The sequence below is a fragment of the Zeugodacus cucurbitae genome, chromosome 6 (genome assembly GCF_028554725.1).
Source record: "Zeugodacus cucurbitae isolate PBARC_wt_2022May chromosome 6, idZeuCucr1.2, whole genome shotgun sequence".
NCBI lineage: Eukaryota > Metazoa > Arthropoda > Insecta > Diptera > Tephritidae > Zeugodacus > Zeugodacus cucurbitae.
In genome coordinates, this window is record NC_071671.1 from 11,250,136 (window position 1) to 11,268,111 (window position 17,976).

At 37.4% G+C, this 17,976-nt stretch overlaps 4 protein-coding genes across 4 annotated transcripts; 2 read left to right on the top strand and 2 right to left on the bottom strand.

The window, feature by feature from the left end:
* Positions 1–1,492: 1,492 nt before the first annotated feature.
* LOC105210922 (zinc finger protein 3) lies at positions 1,493–6,939 on the top strand. The gene is made up of 2 exons (XM_011182129.3): positions 1,493–2,091; positions 2,167–6,939. Exons 1-2 carry the CDS (start codon positions 1,680–1,682, stop codon positions 3,048–3,050), a joined length of 1,296 nt encoding a protein of 431 aa, XP_011180431.2. The 5' UTR covers positions 1,493–1,679; the 3' UTR covers positions 3,051–6,939.
* Positions 5,384–7,466, bottom strand: LOC105210921 (serine protease grass). The gene is made up of 6 exons (XM_011182128.3): positions 7,311–7,466; positions 7,093–7,223; positions 6,636–7,030; positions 6,066–6,253; positions 5,860–5,964; positions 5,384–5,795 (listed from the first exon to the last, which is right to left on the bottom strand). The coding sequence occupies exons 1-6, from the start codon at positions 7,381–7,383 to the stop codon at positions 5,464–5,466; spliced, it is 1,224 nt and encodes a 407-aa protein (XP_011180430.2). The 5' UTR covers positions 7,384–7,466; the 3' UTR covers positions 5,384–5,463.
* A 3,562-nt stretch (positions 7,467–11,028) lies between these two features.
* LOC128922855 (serine protease grass-like) lies at positions 11,029–12,647 on the bottom strand. The gene is made up of 4 exons (XM_054235102.1): positions 12,287–12,647; positions 11,729–11,916; positions 11,526–11,636; positions 11,029–11,460 (listed from the first exon to the last, which is right to left on the bottom strand). Exons 1-4 carry the CDS (start codon positions 12,601–12,603, stop codon positions 11,129–11,131), a joined length of 948 nt encoding a protein of 315 aa, XP_054091077.1. The 5' UTR covers positions 12,604–12,647; the 3' UTR covers positions 11,029–11,128.
* Positions 12,648–16,162: 3,515 nt separating this feature from the next.
* LOC105210919 (probable phenylalanine--tRNA ligase, mitochondrial) lies at positions 16,163–17,970 on the top strand. The gene is made up of 2 exons (XM_011182127.3): positions 16,163–17,690; positions 17,753–17,970. The coding sequence occupies exons 1-2, from the start codon at positions 16,440–16,442 to the stop codon at positions 17,918–17,920; spliced, it is 1,419 nt and encodes a 472-aa protein (XP_011180429.2). The 5' UTR covers positions 16,163–16,439; the 3' UTR covers positions 17,921–17,970.
* The last annotated feature ends 6 nt before the right edge of the window (positions 17,971–17,976 follow it).

Sequence of the window (17,976 nt, forward strand, 5' to 3'; positions counted from 1 at the left end):
CATTCAGTTTTCTCAAGCGCTGCCTAAAGCAATGGGTGCTAGAGGAACATCTCAGGTCCTGGAACATGTGTAACACGCGTCGTACCACAAAACTACTATGGGGTAGTGTTTATACTAGACAGACCAATAAACTTCTTACTTTAAGCAAAAGAGAACTAAGCTGTCTCAAACCTTCTGTCGGTTACGAAGGGATACCTTCCATGGCTGCCATTATTCTAATCTGAGAGAAATTGGCCAGTTGAGCTGGAAAAAAACTCAGAAGCTTCGTTAAATCGACCGAGTTGTTCAGGTGACGCTTATCATGGTACCTTCGTATAGCACAATGGGCCTAATAATGGCCTAAGTGCGGCCGCTGATGAAAAAATTATTAACGATTTGAAACAGTCCATAAAATGTGTACTTTTAGCATCTTGAGCCCCACCAGAGTACCTTTTCGTACTATTATGATTACTATGAAACTTATAATGCTTTAATTTTGTTCTACGATCATTCACATAGAACCCCATATACATATGTTACGTCTGAAGTTTTGATTTCAAATTTCATACTACTTCTGTTTTTAAGATCAATTTTTTTGTGGATAGGCATATTAAGCTTATCTCTTTTTATTCTACCAATATTGGGTAAATATTTTGACATCGGAGGGAAAGCATGAATCTCACACAGCACACCGTTGAATAAGTAACAACCGATGCCATATTGCACTTGATTTTACGATAGCAGAAACAATTTCAAAAATAGTTTTGGTGACGTCGATCCGATTGCAGTAGGAGCCGACGGTTAATCAAGTTTCATAGGGTATAGCACAATGCGAAACAGCACATCATATGAATATAATCATCTATTTTTTTCAAGCGCGTACTATTAAGCGCTTAGTGATTAATCATAAACAAATAATCAATTAGCGTAAACACCAATGTAAACAAGAAACAATCTAGTTTCATCAACATATAAACACGAGTTATCAACTTTAAGACAGCTAATTAACGACGTAAAGCAGAACGAGAGGAAAATTTTCTACGATAGCAGAGCGATGGGCTTGATTAGCTTCCAAGGAACAAGGAAAATACTTCTTATAATAAATCGAAAAAATTCGAAAAATTTGAAAAATCCCTTAACACTTTAAATGAAAATAAATTCGACCAGATAGGCATATAAAAACGACACGAGTTTATCAATAATCAAAACACTGTCTATACTGTGTATCTCGGCTGCTTATCAGTCGTATACGAATCTTTGACGGCGAACCATGGATTCGTTGCTTATCTCACGGTATTGCTGATTTTTCGCAGCATCAGCGGCTGGAATAGAGGTCAAGGGCTATCGCCCGCAAACATTTGCTAAACATTGTTAATGCAAATGAGCTGTAGCGAAAATAATAACAGCACAAATAACAACAACAATAGCAAGTTGGCAGCGTCGTCATCCCCGTATGTGTTATCACTGCTACGTGACCTTAGATTATACTGGGACTTTCGTTGTTCGAGTACCGGCTGCTGGCCAGTCGCTTTCATTTGGCATTGCAGTGGCGACAACGGCGGTGAGAGTTACTAAGGCTAGAATGCCTTGACGAACTGGATGTATGGTTTCGAAAACCTTGTGAAATTATAATAATAAAGTGAAAAAGTGTGGAGCTCGTCTCGTTTCAGTATCCCTTAAATTTTTTCATAGTACTAACGATGATGAATTTTCAAATTTGCCGTTGTTGTCTGCGTGAGAATCCCGCGTATTCCTATTGTATTTTCGACAAAATTACGTTGAATGATGGCAATAGCAATGCTAATTGCCTCGACCTCGACGGTAGTGATAGTTTGCGTGCCGCCTTACTCACCTGTGCACCGAATCTGCATATCGAGCACGACGACGGACTGCCCGATGTGATTTGTGATCATTGTTTGGTACGCTTGCGCGACGCCATGGCATTCCGACGGCTTTGTGAGGAAAGCGAACGTGAATTGCAACGGCGTTATGCGGATACGGAACGTGCCATAGAAGAGGCACTGCATCACATCAATATAATGGATACTAAGGCTCAACAAGACGCCGAAGGTGTGGGTTATACGCTTGGTCTGCAATTAACAGACGACTTGGGTAAGCGAAATATGAAAGTATTTTACTTGAAAAAACGTAAACCTGATAAAAAGTGAAATACCACGCGTTTCTTAGGTCCCAATGAACTTGCCATGTTGGATGATCTCCTGCAATTGGAAGAGCACAACATCGGAACGCTGACGGTGAGTGAGCAGTGTACGTCAGTGGCGGAGAAATCACCACCATTAACGGGATTCATGCATAGAGCCGTAAAGGATATGCGTTTATTAAATAATGCGGCTACAAGGGAATTGCAGATGCAAATACCTGTAGGAAACTTTGAACCGCATATAAATGCACAAGCGCCAGTTAGTCCACAACACACCGATAGTTCAGCCTCGAACACTGACAGCTCTCAGGAGAGCACGCCGAAATCGTTACATCCCTGCCCCGAATGTGAGAAGAAATTCACACGCAAATTCCAACTCAAATTACACATGATCTCCGTGCACAAGTTGGGCGATGGCCTGCAATACGAATGCAAAGATTGCTACAAAACGTTCGCTTCGCGGCACAGTCTTAGCTACCATCAACGTTCGGTACACTCGGATGAGCGTCCATTTGCATGCACGCACTGCGATCGCCGCTTCGTTTTGCGCACACAACTCTCCTCACATCTGCGCATACACACCGGTGAAGCCAAACCGCGCATCTTCCAGTGTCCGGTGTGTGACAAACGTTGGCCCACCAAATCGGTCTTGCGCACCCACATGCGCTCGCACGTCGTGACCCAAGAGCGTCCCTTTAAATGTGATCAATGCGAGAAGGCGTTCTTTACACGCGGCCATCTCAGCTCGCATCTGCTGGTGCATAGCGGTGAGAAGCCATTCTCGTGCCCCACCTGCGGCAAATCCTATCAGTGTGTGGGGAATCTGAACAATCACATGGCACGACAGCATGACTTCGAACGCAGTTTGGCACGCAGTCGAAGTGTGACTGCTGAGAATTCTGAAGTATAGTTTCACAATCCATTAGTTTTATACTCTCGCAGTTCAAAGCTCAAAGTATACTAGCTTTGTTCGAACTAACGATTTTTGGAAACAGCTAGAACTAATCGAGATAGTTATAGGGATTTAACAAAAAGAATAGACCGACCTGACGTCGAGAGTTGAATTACGGATGTGTGTCTGGCTGTTGTCCGTCAACTAAATTTGATGCATAACATGAGCTCGATAATCTTATATTACGATTTGGGAATGAAGCCTACCACGCGTCCTATTTAACATAATTTGTATTTTCATTGGATGATTTCACTTTTCAATATACAAATCAAGCATCAAGTATACACATTTTCACAAAAAGTGCCTTATAGGTGGCAATTCTAATATGATCTTGGCATTAGGGGTGAAAATGGTGTCAATATTTCCCCTAGTTTGGTGCTAGATTTATTTTGATATAAAAATCTCGGTAGAATGATTGTAAACCGTTCACATTTTTAAATAGAAATGTTAGCCAAAAACTGATAATATTGTCCAACATTTGATTGGGACTTGTAAACTGCGAGAGTATAAAATGTTCGGTTACATCCGAACCTAGCACTTTCTTACTTGTTATTATTTTTATTACTATTATTATTGTTATCATACAATTCTTATTATTCTTCTTACTAATCGGTTTTTGTACTTACCATATTTTTATACCATTTGAGAATTGTTTATTTTCAAGTATTAAATGAATTGATTTTAATTACAAAATTACGTATGTTGTATTGTAGGTAGAATTAACTAAAATAAAATTTTGGTTCTGAGATGGGGGTTTTACTATGTCTACCTTATGCTTTTGGGTTCAATTAATCCGAATCCGAAAACCAATATAGCGGACATCTTTTGTTACAAATTTATCAGACTAGCTTGAAACTCGTAATTGGGATTCGATCCTCAGACCTATCGGATATGTATATAAAATTTCATAAAAATCGGTCCAGCCATTTCGGAGGAGTTTGTCACGGGAATTGTATATAGATTATAAGACTGATTTTGGTATAAATATCTCAAGCATGTAACTATAATAAATATTAATGAAACTTTTTTTATACTCTCGCCACATGTTGTACAGATTATGGGCGTGGCGTCGTCCACTTTTGGGTCAAAAACCTATTAAACATATTTCAGAAACTACTCGACCAATTTCGAACAAATTTACACATTAGCACATTTTCTTGACAACTTGTGTTACGGATTGAAAATCGGTTTATAACCACGCCTACTTCCCATATAACTCAATTTTGAATTTAATATGATGGGTCCAGGAGTTACTCCTCACATACTGTATTTAAAGACTTTCGATATTCTAGTGGACTTTACAACCGAGCGTAGTCATTACTTTCTTGTTTAAATTTAATTTCACTATTACTTGTTATAAAGGTGTAAACATAGGAACCCGCTTGAAAGCTACCGGAGCTCATGGTGAATCACAATCGAGGTGTGAGGTCTGATGGAAAGCCAGCATCTGGGTAACTGTTTCCTTCAGACGGCCGAATTATTGACAGTACAACCTAAATTAAGTTTTTAGGTCGTAGGTTAGCATCTGTTAATAGATGATTCCTTCCCAATTCTATCAAATCAATAGCAAACCCTTATTGACCGCTAATCCTGGCTTGTGCAGCGTCGCCAGGGTCGGTTGACATTGTCGTTAGTGAACCACTTTTCAGCGATTTAACAGTGTTTAGACCTGCGATTCAGTCCTTGAGATTTTTTACGTTAACTCACTAAACACTACTACTCACATATTGAGCTGAATGGGTGTTATCATTAGGTAAGGTACCTGATATGAGGAAATATCTTAGGGAGTTCTCATGAATATCAGGTGAGTTTAACTCCTGAAGTATGAGTGTAGATAGAATTTTAAAAACGTACAAAAAGTTTAAAAGAGTACTCCGCTCCGCTTTTAAATTGTACACACTGTAAAAGCCAAAATTTACGGCGATGTCGATACTGCAGAGGGGTCAAATAATAATGAAAAGAGAGACATTCTTCTTCTTGACTGGTGTAGACAACGCTTACGCGGTTATAGCCGAGTCCACAACAGCGCGCCACGCATCTCTCATTTTGGCAGTTTAACGCCCATTGGTAATACCAAGTGAAGACAGGTCCTTCTCCACTTGGTCCTTCCATCGGAGTGGAGGCCACCCTCTTCCTCGGCTTCCACCAGCGGGGACTGCATCGAAAACTTTCAGAGCTTTCGTCCATACGAACAACATCACAAGCTTTAATACCAAATAATCATATTAGACTAGCGCCAACGTTACATTCCTTTGTAATTCCACTTTTCAATAACAATAATACAATAAAAATTTATAATTTACGTCAAGATTAGACAAATTATTTATTTTAGTATGACCTATATACTTTAAATACTTTATTACGGATGCCTTCATTTTAGAATAGTATTGGTTATCCATGCCAAGGAATCTGTGACATTTTCGAATATAAATGGCACTGATGTTAAACCGCCACATCTACCACCAAAACCAAGAGATACCAAACCAATTTGTGTATAATGCCATCCCCAGAATCTGCCTATAGGGTATTTGGTTTTCCAAAATATTGGACTACCAGAATCGCCTTGACAAGATGCGGTATGGTTTCTACCAGACTTAATACAAAGCTTTGAACTGTCAATCGTATGATATGGGTAAAAGCCTTGGCAAACATCTAATGTTTCAGGTCTGAGAATACCCTTCTGAAGAATTTGAGCCTGGCTTCCTACATGTGTAAAATTATTTTAGTATTTATTTCATTATTTGGTGCGTTCAATTTTATAACTTACCGTCATTTGTTAGTCCCCATCCAGCTAACACTAGGATATCTCTTGGTGACACATTACAATCACTTGGTGTTATTGACAAACAAATTGGTTTTATATTATTGTAAGCTTAAGAAGTAAAAGAAGTTAATTATTATTATTGAAAACAATCACGATTTAGTTCTCATATTCTATTACTTAATTAATAAGAAATGAAACAGTTTACTTACCTTGAAAATCTATAGCCCTACCAAGTTTTATCAAAGCAAGATCTTTGTATTTGGTCGAGTCATCGTAGTCGGGATGTATAAATGGTTTCTGTTGTGGATCTATACCAAATTCATCACATCTTTGACAAATCGCTGCTGAGCAATCTAATTCGGTTGACAAATCATGTTCGCCTAAACGCACTAATTGTCTGCAAAAAAAAAAAAAAATTAGAAGGAAACAGTAAATTACAATATTATTATATTGAATATACCGGTATTAGTCGAACGTTGGTATATACTGATTTTTACAGCAAACCACATTATATTGAAAATGTCATGAGCACTTAGTTATTAAAAATATCTCACTTTTTGAGAGATATATTTGGTACAAAGTCTGTCAAATTAGAGAAAATCATTATATTGTTTCGTTGTTATCAATTTTCAGCATCAGACCACATTATTATCAAGAAATGATGCTAACTTGTTGACTTTATAATATCTCGCGTTTCGTATATTAATTTTATCAAGAAGTTTTTCACACTCCTATTAAGAGTTTAAAATATGGTTTCATGCACAATATTGGGTACTTACAAATCGTCTCGAATGCAGTGGCCAGCTGTCAAAACAAATCGATCGGTTATAACGGAACCACCACACAGTGGTTTCTTTTCCGCATAGAGTAGCAAAGCAGTCCACGGGTATTCGCCCAGTTTAGCATCAATGCCATTAGCCACGCGATCATTATTTAAACTCCCACATTTGTTTTGATTGAGTAAAGCGAGTCCACGCGGATTTATGTATTCCTTTTCCAGTATTGATGCAGGTGTCGTGGGTGCTGTATAGACTCTTCTAGTTGTTGTTCGTGTTGTTGCTGGTGTCGTGGGTGTTGTGTAAACTATTCTTCTAGTTGTTGTTCGGATTGTTGCAGGTGTCGTGGTTCTAATTCTTATACTATTTCTTCGTAAACAGCAGACAACGTCACCACTCTATACAAAATCAAATAGGTTATGTGTAAATTGTTAAAATAAAATATGGTGGAAATCCTTACAAGTCCGGATTTTGCGCAATCTGTGTTATTTCTCATTTCATCGGTTAATGGAATTCCCCGCAGCGTTGCACAGTTTTCATACAATTCACATTGTCCATAACTGCGATTTTCTTTACAATAATGACGATAAGCTTGAAAGAGTTCGATTAAGATTAATATTAAGATTAAAACATATTTTTTTTTTCAAATTTTCTTATAGTTGCGCTTATTCAACTTACCTACTGTGAATACATTACAACAACAAAAGCAAATTAGAAAGAAAGCAAATAAACTCGATTTAAGGTCCGCCATTATTATAAACGACCGCACACGCTAAGTACTCTAGAAAGACTGCCCTCAGTTTTGCAAATCCGGAATTGTATATCAAGTTTTTCTCAGTGAAGATAAGCAATATTTGCAAATTATTGCTTAAAGCTCTCATTGTGTACACAAGCCAAAGCGATAAGAAATCATTATTTCCCGGAATTTGACCACATTTATTTTGGGGAAAATTCTGGGAAGTGTTGTTCGAAAAAAATGTCAAAAGCATTAAATTCTTCAAAATACTTCATTTTTTTCATTTCAGACCTTTTGCTTAAGGTTAAAGTTGCTATAACCATAACCATAACTACCAATTGAATTTTAACTTTCCCCTGTAACCTTAAACAACTGTTTGTGGGTTTTTGTTTTGCTTTTATTTGCTGCATTTGGCACTTTTGAATTGAAAGTGAAATTGATTATTGGTATATCTATACTGTATGTCTACAAGAGTGTACAGCTGCTGGCGTATGCCGATGATATTGATATCATCGGAAGCAACAACCGCGCCATTTGTACTGCTTTTTCCAGACTAGATAAAGAAGCGTATGGGGCTGGTGGTGAATGAGGATAAGACGAAATATCTCCTGTCATCAAACAAACAGTCAGCGCACTCGCGTCTTGGCTCCCACGTCACTGTTGACAGTCATACCTTTGAAGTAGTTAATAGTTTCGTCTACTTGGGAACCAGCGTTAACAACACCAACAATGTCAGTCTTGAAATCCAACGCAGAATCACTCTTGCCAACAGGTGTTACTTTGGACTGAGTAGGCAATTGAACAGTAAAGTCCTCTCCCGACGAACAAAAATCAAACTCTATAAGTCGCTTATCATTCCCGTCCTGATATATGGCGCCGAAGCGTGAATGATGACAACATCCGATGAGACGACTCTTGGAGTTTGTGGAAGATTTATGGTTCTCTGAACATTGGCAACGGCGAATACCGCAGACGATGGAACGATGAGCTATACGAGTTATACGACGACATTGACATAGTTCAGCGAATAAAAAGACAGCGGCTACGCTGGCTAGGTCATGTTGTACGAATGGATGACAACACTCCAGCTCTGAAGGTGTTCGATGCAGTACCCGATGGAGGAAGCCGCGGAAGAGGACGACCTCCACACCGGTGGAAAGACCAAGTGCAAAGTTCACTTGGTGTTTCCAGTTGGTGCCAGAAAGTAAAAAGGAGGAACGAGTGGCGCGCTCTGGTGGATTCGGCTATAATCGCTTAAACGGTTTCTACGCCAAATATATATATATATATATATATATTGTATGTATGTTTGTAATGAATAAATTCAAAAACTACTGTGCCGATTTCGGAATTCTTTCACCATTGGACAGCTACATTCATCCCGAGTAACATAGGCTATATTTATTGCTAGGATCTCAACTTTCTGTAAATTGTTCCCAGGTGAGGGTATAAAAAAGACTCAGTGATTGAGAATCTTAATCTGAAACTGAAAATCGTCTTGCAAGTCATTCTCTTCGCATCGAAATCGTGTGCCCAAGTACACGCTTGAGGGTCGTGCGCAGCGGCTTGAAGAACAAAATGTAAGAAATATACAGCTCGTACTAGGGAGTCGAACTCTGAGTGTTCCCAACGCTTTCATAATCAGAGAGAAAGATAACTTACATCAAAGACTAAAGGTCGTAATAAGTTTTAGATCATTGCAAATAAAATATATGTAATTTCATGTTCGAATTTTCCTCATTTTACTTTTTTTATATGAACGCACGTAAGAAACGGGAAAGTATTTACATACATATGTATCAGAGAGTGTGTATAAGGGTGTAAAAACTTATAACTTTTGTAATGTTTGTTAAAACTCGTGCGAAGCCGGAGCGGTCTGCTAGTATTTTATAAACTACTAAAGCTACATAAACCCAACTTCCTGGAAGCATTTACTTTAGGCTCTTCATTATGCAGAATGAAAATGGATGAAATCGAATTATAACCACGCCCATCTTCTATACAAAGGTTGTTTGAAAACTACTAAATGTGCTTTAATTCAGTAAAGTCCAAGGTAAAGATAGTACGGGCAGGGCTGCACTCAACTAGGTATACAAAATTTGAAATAGGTGTGACCCCGCCTACTTATGGGCAAAAAAGAATACTCGACCAATTTCAACGAAATTCGTTCTGTTACATTTCCTTGGGATCCCAATGGTAAGTATGTATGTGATTTGCGTTGCAACCGTTTAGCCGGTTATACCCGAATCGATGATAGTGCGCCACTTCTCTCTTTCCTTCGCAGTTCGGCGTCAGTTGGAGATCCCAAGTGTAACCAGGTCGCTCTCCACCTGGTCCCTCCAACGGAGTGGAGGCCTTCCCCTCCCTCGGCTACCTCCGGCGGATACTGTATCGAACACTTTCAGAGCTGGAATGTTTTCGTCCATTCGTACAACATGAGCTAGCCAGCGTAGCCGCTGTCTTTTTATTCGCTGAACTATGTCAATGTCGTCGGATCCCAATGGTATAGTTTGAAAATGAAATTGGGTCACAACCACGCCTACTTTCCCTATAACACAATTATGAAGTCCACCTGATTCGTTCACCTTTCAATCATAAATAATAAAAACCAGTGAAGATATCGGAACAAGAGTTTGCACAAATATAGCATTGTGTGTGCTATTTACGTCTAAAAATTCCCAAAATCGGATTAAAACACTTCAAGGCCTCAGATATCGAACATGCATTTTGCACCTGGATAATTATGTAAGAATACTATAAATATATCTCTATATATAAAATTCTTCTGTACGTGTGTATGTCACTGAATTCTTTCTTAACGGCTGAGACGATTTGAATGTTTTATAATTCGATGTCACTACTGTCAATCGAAAAAGTTTCCTTTATATTTTTACCTTTCCCTTATACTTTTATTTTAAGATTATTTGATTGATTATTTTAAGATTTGATGAATGACATTCTCAAGCAGTTAAAAGCAATTATCCATACTGATAAAATATTGAAATATTGAATATTATGGTCAGAGTTAGAAGACACCTTGAATGCCTGAACACATTGGCTGCCAAGCGGTTTTGACGAAAATCTTAAAATCGGGAATATATTTAATTTTATACTGTTCCTGAAAGTTTTTGCGGTTTATTTTGGTTTTCATACTTTTAGTGTTTTTGTGCGATGTGGCTTCTGTTTTATTTCATATTTGTTTTTTATTTTATAAAATTATATAATTTTATTAAAATGCCAGACAAATTTTAATGTCGGACAACCCGCGTCTCACGTTTCCGTGCGATAAGGCACCCCACGACTTTTCATGTATCACAATACAGTGGCAGTCAATGTGTTAAGAGGCCCAACGCGCACAGCAGCCAAGTGGAAGGAGGTTGATTAATTAATAATAATAAATACTAAAACAATGAATTTTTTTACATATACATCTGTCTGTACATATTACTTCCTTCAAAGTATGAATAAAAAAGACCGTAAGTATCATTGTAATAACAAATACCTTTATTTTTAATACATACCGCCTCTGGAAATGTATATAGCGTTCTCTAACTCTAGCACCCTTAACAAAATTAGGGAGGCGGGAACACGCCCACTTCAGCAAAAATATTATATCCAAATGCCCCTTTATAGTGCGATCCTTTTTTGTATATATTTAATTTTTATTCCAAATTTTATTTTCATAGCTTTATTTGTGGCTTAGACAAATTATTTATTTAAATATGACCTGTATGCTTTAAATACTTAATTAAGGAAAATTTCATTTTAGAATAGTATTGGTTATCCATGCCAGGGAATCTGTGACATTTTCGTATATAAATGGCACTGATGTTAAACCGCCACATTTACCACCAAAACCAAGAGATACCAAACCAATTTGTGTATAATGCCATCGCCAGAATCCGCGTACAGGGTATTTGGTTTTCCAAAATATAGGGCTACCAGAATCGCCTTCACAAGATGCAGTATGGTTTCTACCAGACTTAATACAAAGCTTCGAAATGTCAATCCTATGAAATGAGTATAAGTCTTGGCAAACATCCAATGGTTCGAATCTGAGAAGACCCTTCTGAAGAATTTCAGTCTGGCGATCTAGATGTGTAAAATGCATTTTTTTATTTATTTCATTATTTTATGCGCTCAATTGCATAACTTACTTTCATTTTTCTCTGTAAGTCCCCAACCAGCTAACACTAGGATATCCATTGGCACCAAATTATAATCACTTGGTGTTATTGGCAAACAAATTGGTTTTATATTATTGTAAGCTTCAAGAAAAAGATATTAAATTATTATCCGCACAATCACCATTTAGTTCTCATGTTCTATTAGTTAATAAGAAATGAAACTGTTTACTTACCTTGAAAATCTATAGTTCTATCAAGTTTTATCAAAGCAATATCTTTGTATTTGGTCGAGACATCGTAGTCGGGATGTCTAAATGGTTTCTGTTGTGGATCTATACCAAATTCATCATATGTTTGACAAATCACTGATGAGCAATCTACTTCGGTTGACAGATCATGTTCGCCCAAACGCACTAATTGTCTGCAAAAAAAAAGAAGGAAAGAGTAAATTATTTCGGTATTACTCGAACGTTGGTATACACTGATTTTTAGCAGAAAACGAAATTATGTTGAATATGTCATGAGCACTTATTGTCTTAAAAATAGCTCACACCTCGAGAGATATATTTGGCACAAAGCCCATCAAATTAGAGAAAATCATTATATTGTTTCGTTGTTATCAATTTTCAGCATCAGACCACATTATTATCAGGAAATGATGCTAACTTGTTGACTTTATAATATCTCGCATTAAATTGATTGATATTTTCAGTATAAAGCCAGCCATGGACTCAAAGCTTTTCGTATATTAATTTTATCAAGAAGTTTCATGCACAATTTTGGGTACTTACAAATCGTCTCGAATGCAGTGGCCAGCTGTCAAAACAAATCGATCGGTTATAACGGAACCACCACACAGTGGTTTCTTTTCCGCATAGAGTAGCAAAGCAGTCCACGGGTATTCGCCCAGTTTAGCATCAATGCCATTAGCCACGCGATCACCATCAATATACCCACATCCGTGCTGATTGAGTAAAGCGAGTCCACGCGGATTTCTGTATTCCTTTTCCACTATTGTTGTTGTATTCAATGCACCCACTGTGAAAACATTACAACAACAACAGCAAATTAAAAATAAGGCAAATACACTCGGTTTAAGACCCGCCATTCTGACAACCGCACGCGCTGAGTACCTTTGGAAAAACTACCCACAGTTCTGCCAAGCCTGAGTTTTATGTAAGAATTTGCAAGTTTTTCAGAAGATAAGCCATACATATTTGTAAATGAGAGCTTTACTCTCATTGCATGCATCACATGTATAATCATGATTCACAGGAATTTTGTAAAAAAATCTGTAACTGTTTGCTATATGTTCTGCATAAACTGGAGTTAATTTCAAAATTTAAATTAAGAAACTGGAGGTAATGTTAAATTGTATATTAAAAAGAATGGAATACCGCCAAATTTTTGAGTTTTTTTTACATTTAAGTTCTTTGCTATCTTATAAACGATAAGAGCATGAGCAAGGTATAAGCGTGCAAACGTTCTAAGAATATATACAACAATCGTTAGATAAGTCTTTGACCGTTTCAGCCTCTATTTGAAAGGTAACAGTACGATTGTGGCCGGAAGTTGAGAAACGACCCGAAAGATGTTCACACAACCAATCTCCCATTCAAAGGTTATGTTGAAAACTACTAAAAATGCTTTAATTCAGTAAGGAAAAAACAGGAAGCGTGGACGATAACAACATCCGATGAGACGACTCTTGGGGTTTGTGGAAGATTTATGGTCCTTTAAACATTGGCAACGGTGAATACCGCAGACGATGGAACGATGAGCTGTATGATTTATACATATACATTACGACATAGACATAGTCCAGCGAATAAAAAGACAGCGGATACGCTGGATAGGTCATGTTATTCGAATGGATGAAAGTGCTCCAGCTCTGAAAGTGTTCGATGCAGTACCCGCTGGAGGAAGCCGCGGAAAAGGACGACCTCCACACCGATGGAAGGATCAAGTGGAAAGTGGCCTAGCTTCACTTGGTGTTTCCAGTTGGCGCCAGAAAGTAAAAAGGAGGAACGAAAACCAGAAACCTTAAATTCGTTGTAAAAATGGCACAGAAGGACTGCAAATGGGCGTGGTTCCAGCCACTTATGCATCTCAGAAACTACTCGTCCAATTTCGGCCGGATGAAATTCGGTTCCAATTTCCTTGGCATCCAAATTTATAGTTTGAAAATGGGAGAAATCGATATTATATTGTAAAGCTAATTGCTTCAATATCGATATTTTTTTGCAGGTAAAATAGCTCGTTCACGAGGCTACGCATGCTTAATATACTTGGCTTATAAATCTGGAAATATGCTTTGTATTACATTTTTATTTTAGTGCATGACATTATTTGTTCATAGCACCGATTAAAAGTTGTGAATGTGACGCATAGTCGATTTCCAACTCATATTCAAATGCATCGCGCGTCAATGCCCGATACACTTGCAAACGCTGTTGTGCACGTGTGCTGAATGTGTATTGGTGACTCGTTGACGGAACAGTCTTTATCTCAATGCGTTAGCACGAAGGCGTTCGTTGCTTTGCTCTTGACTTTCGTTAGCACGTATGATTACAGCTTGTTTTTTATACTCTCGAAACAAAACTCTTGCTAAAGAGAGTATTATAGTTTTGTTCACATAACGGTTGTTTGTATCACCCAGAAATAAAAGAGTTAGATATGGGGTTATATATATAAATGATCAGGATGACGAGTGAAGTTGAAACCCGAATGTCTGTCCGTCCGTCTGTATGTCCGTCTGATTGAGATATCTTAATGAAACTTGGAACACATATTCCTTGGCACACTGAGGAGGTTACTTTCGAAGATGGTTAAAGTGTCATAACTAAGCCATAAATAAAGTTATGAAAGTAAAATTGGTACAAAGGATCGCATTAGGGAGGGGCACATTTGGATGTAATTATTTTTAGTGGGCATGGCCCCGCCCCCAAATAGGGTTTTTGTATATACCTTGGAAACTAAAAAAACTGTGTAAACCAAACTTTCTGCAGTCGTTTCTTTTAGCCACTTCTTAATACAGTCCAAAAATGAAAGAAATCGGATCATAACCACGCCCATCTCCCATACAAAGGTTAGGTTGAAAATTACTAAAAGTGAGTTAACTAACTAACGAAAAACGTCAGAAACACTAAATTTTACATAAGAAATGGCAGATGGATGCTGCACTCAGATTTTTTTATAAAATGGAAAAGGGTCGTCGCCTACTTATGGGTCAAAAACCATATCTCAGGAACTACTCGACCGAGTTCAATGAAATTCGGTATATCAAATTTTCTTGACCCTGGAAAATGGGCTAAATCGGTTCACAAGCACGCCAACTTCCCATATAACTTAATTTTGAATTTCATCTTATTCCTTCACTTTATAAGATATATGTACATAAGGAACCGATGAAGATAGCGGAATAAAACTTTACACAAATTCTGTATATCATCAGTGGCTTCATATATGGAAAAATTTTCGAAATCGGACTATAACTTTTCAAGGCCCCGGATATCTACATGAAGAACTTAGTGCCAAATGGTAATTTTTCACCGAAAATATTGGCAAAACTTTCAGATATTTTAATTTAATTCGGAGGAAATTTTTTTCTTTTATCATCTGTGGCTTCATATATGGAAAAATTTTCGAAATCGGACTATAACTTTTCAAGGCCCCGGATATCTACATGAAGAACTCAGTGCCTAATGGCAATTTTTCACCGAAAATATTGGCAAAACTTTCAGATATTTTAATTTAATTCGGAGGAGTTTTTTTTCTTCTAATTGTGTGTTTGTATTCCAAAAATTATTAAAATCGGATCAGAACTTCCCCCAGCTCCCATGCTATGTACGGGCTTTATTCCGCATATATCGGTTAATATGTGAGATATGTAAGCGAAATTAAGAAAGCATATAGTCTTGGATATAGTGTAACTTGGTGGGGAAACTGAGTGAAATAGGTTTAGGAATTACATCAGCCCTCATATACCATATATGATGATTTTCGTTATTCTATTGCACTTTATGCCGAATATATGAGTCAAATTGTGTGTTATCTTAATAAAATTACATCAATAAATTGCGAGCACCCGAACTTAGCCTTTCCTTACTGGTTAAAATTCTCATTGTCCTTTAATCGATCTTCTGGCGATTTATTTAACCGACGGTTCTGGACTAATTTTGATTTCAGAGTCGTCGACCAATATTTCCTCCTCGTCAATGAATATGTGGCATTATTTTTGTAACTCGAACATAACTTATATCTGAATATAATTCGTACAATATTTACGAAATCGCGATACATTTTTTATCAAACACACAGCGTACGAGAATATGCAATATATTGAATGAAATACACAAAATAAATTTGACCTCAGCACCATCTGTTGGGGCAAACTGGCATTCTTATAGAATAGGATTGAAAATTTGGTACAGAGACAGTAGCGACATTCAATTAAAAAACATTTTCTAATCAAAAACAATTGTATATACGTTTAGGCGGTTTCTATACAGTAACAAAGGCGCCATCTATATTTGGATAATATAAAACATCAAAAAAAAAAATATATATATTAAATTAAGCAAAGGCACCATTTAAATTGGATCGAATACAAATGAAGACACACCCAAAATTGCATTCAAATCGGTCCTAATAACAATATTACATTTAAATTTATTAAAACAGAATGCGCTTCCTGACTTAAATGCATTTATCATTTGAAATTCGAAAGACCGGAACCAAAACCGCGTATAATACCAGATGTAAAACAATTATCTCACGAATTCCTCCATTTGAACAATATGCATGCGAAACATATCAGCTGTTCAGATATGTCAAAACCTGTTTGACAGGTGATGTAACTATTAAAAAAACAACAAACAATTTCTTATTTTCATATTTATATCATTAACATAAACTAAAAGCGCGTATATCAACGGGTTCAACATGTTAGTTTTACGCCAATGGCGTCAATTAAATGGCAGTGTTCCATTATCGTTTGGGAAACGGATATGTGTGCAAACAGGACAACAATACACAAAAGTGAAGCCATACAGACAACACCGGCAAATGGCTACCAGTGTCGGTGCCGCGGATACTAAAGCCAGTTTGGAGATTAATGGACAAATTTATCCAACGGACGATTGGACAAATGTGACGCCCAAAATACTCTCCTACTTGGGTGTGAATAAACATTTGCAACGAAATCATCCACTTTCAATTATACGACAACGCATTATTAATTACTTTTACGCCTGCTTTAGAAACTCGCGCGGCAATCCCTTATTTTCGGTATATGACCAGCTAAGTCCTATTGTGACTGTGGAACAGAATTTTGATAATTTACTATTTCCGCCTGATCATGTAAGTCGTGCTAAAGCAGATTGCTATTACATTAATCAAAATCAATTATTGCGTGCCCATACCACCGCACATCAAGCAGACCTAATCGCTTGCGGCTTAGATAATTTTCTGGTAACCGGTGAAGTGTATCGCCGTGATGAAATTGATTGCACACATTATCCTGTCTTCCACCAATTAGATGCAGTGCGATTGGTTACCAAGGACACACTTTTTGGGCGTAATCAAGATTTGCAAATTTTTGAAAATGATTGGCAATTGAATGTTAAGAATTCTTCGCAACCCGAAACATCTTCAAAGTGCTTAGATCAAACGAAACAAATGTGTCATACGCTTGAAGCAGTCAAATTGATGGAGCACGAAATGAAGGAGGTACTGGTTGGCTTAGCGCGCGATCTATTTGGTGCGGAATTAGAATATCGCTGGGTGGACACATATTTTCCTTTCACACAACCTTCCTGGGAGTTGGAAGTACTTTACAATGGTAAATGGCTAGAGGTGCTTGGTTGTGGTATTATGCGTCACGAAATTCTACAAAGATCTGGCGCTCACAATAATATTGGTTATGCTTTCGGTTTGGGATTAGAGCGTTTGGCAATGGTGCTCTTTGATATTCCCGATATAAGACTGTTTTGGTCGAACGATAGTGGTTTTCTTAAACAATTCAGTGAAGAAAATTTGCTTAAACTTCCCAAGTACAAACCAATATCCGTTTACCCACAGTGTAGCAACGATCTTTCGTTCTGGTTGCCATTGGGCGTAGATGTAGATGCAGGTTTTGCTTGTAATGATTTTTATGATCTTGTGCGTTCGGTGGCCGGCGATGTTGTAGAGCAGGTAAGTTTTACAAAAACATTTTTTTTAACTATTATATAATGATCAAATTCTTCTCACTATAGATTAGCTTAGTGGATCAGTTTAAGAATCGTAAAACAAACAAATCCAGTGTATGCTTTCGAATAGTCTACAGGCATATGGAGCGCACCTTGACGCAAGCGGAGGTCAATAAGATACACAAAAGCATAGCCGATGCTTGTGCTGAAACTTTTAAAGCTGAAATTCGATGAAAAAAATTATTTTGTTAACAAAACATTAAATATTTTTTGAAAAAATTAAACGTCTT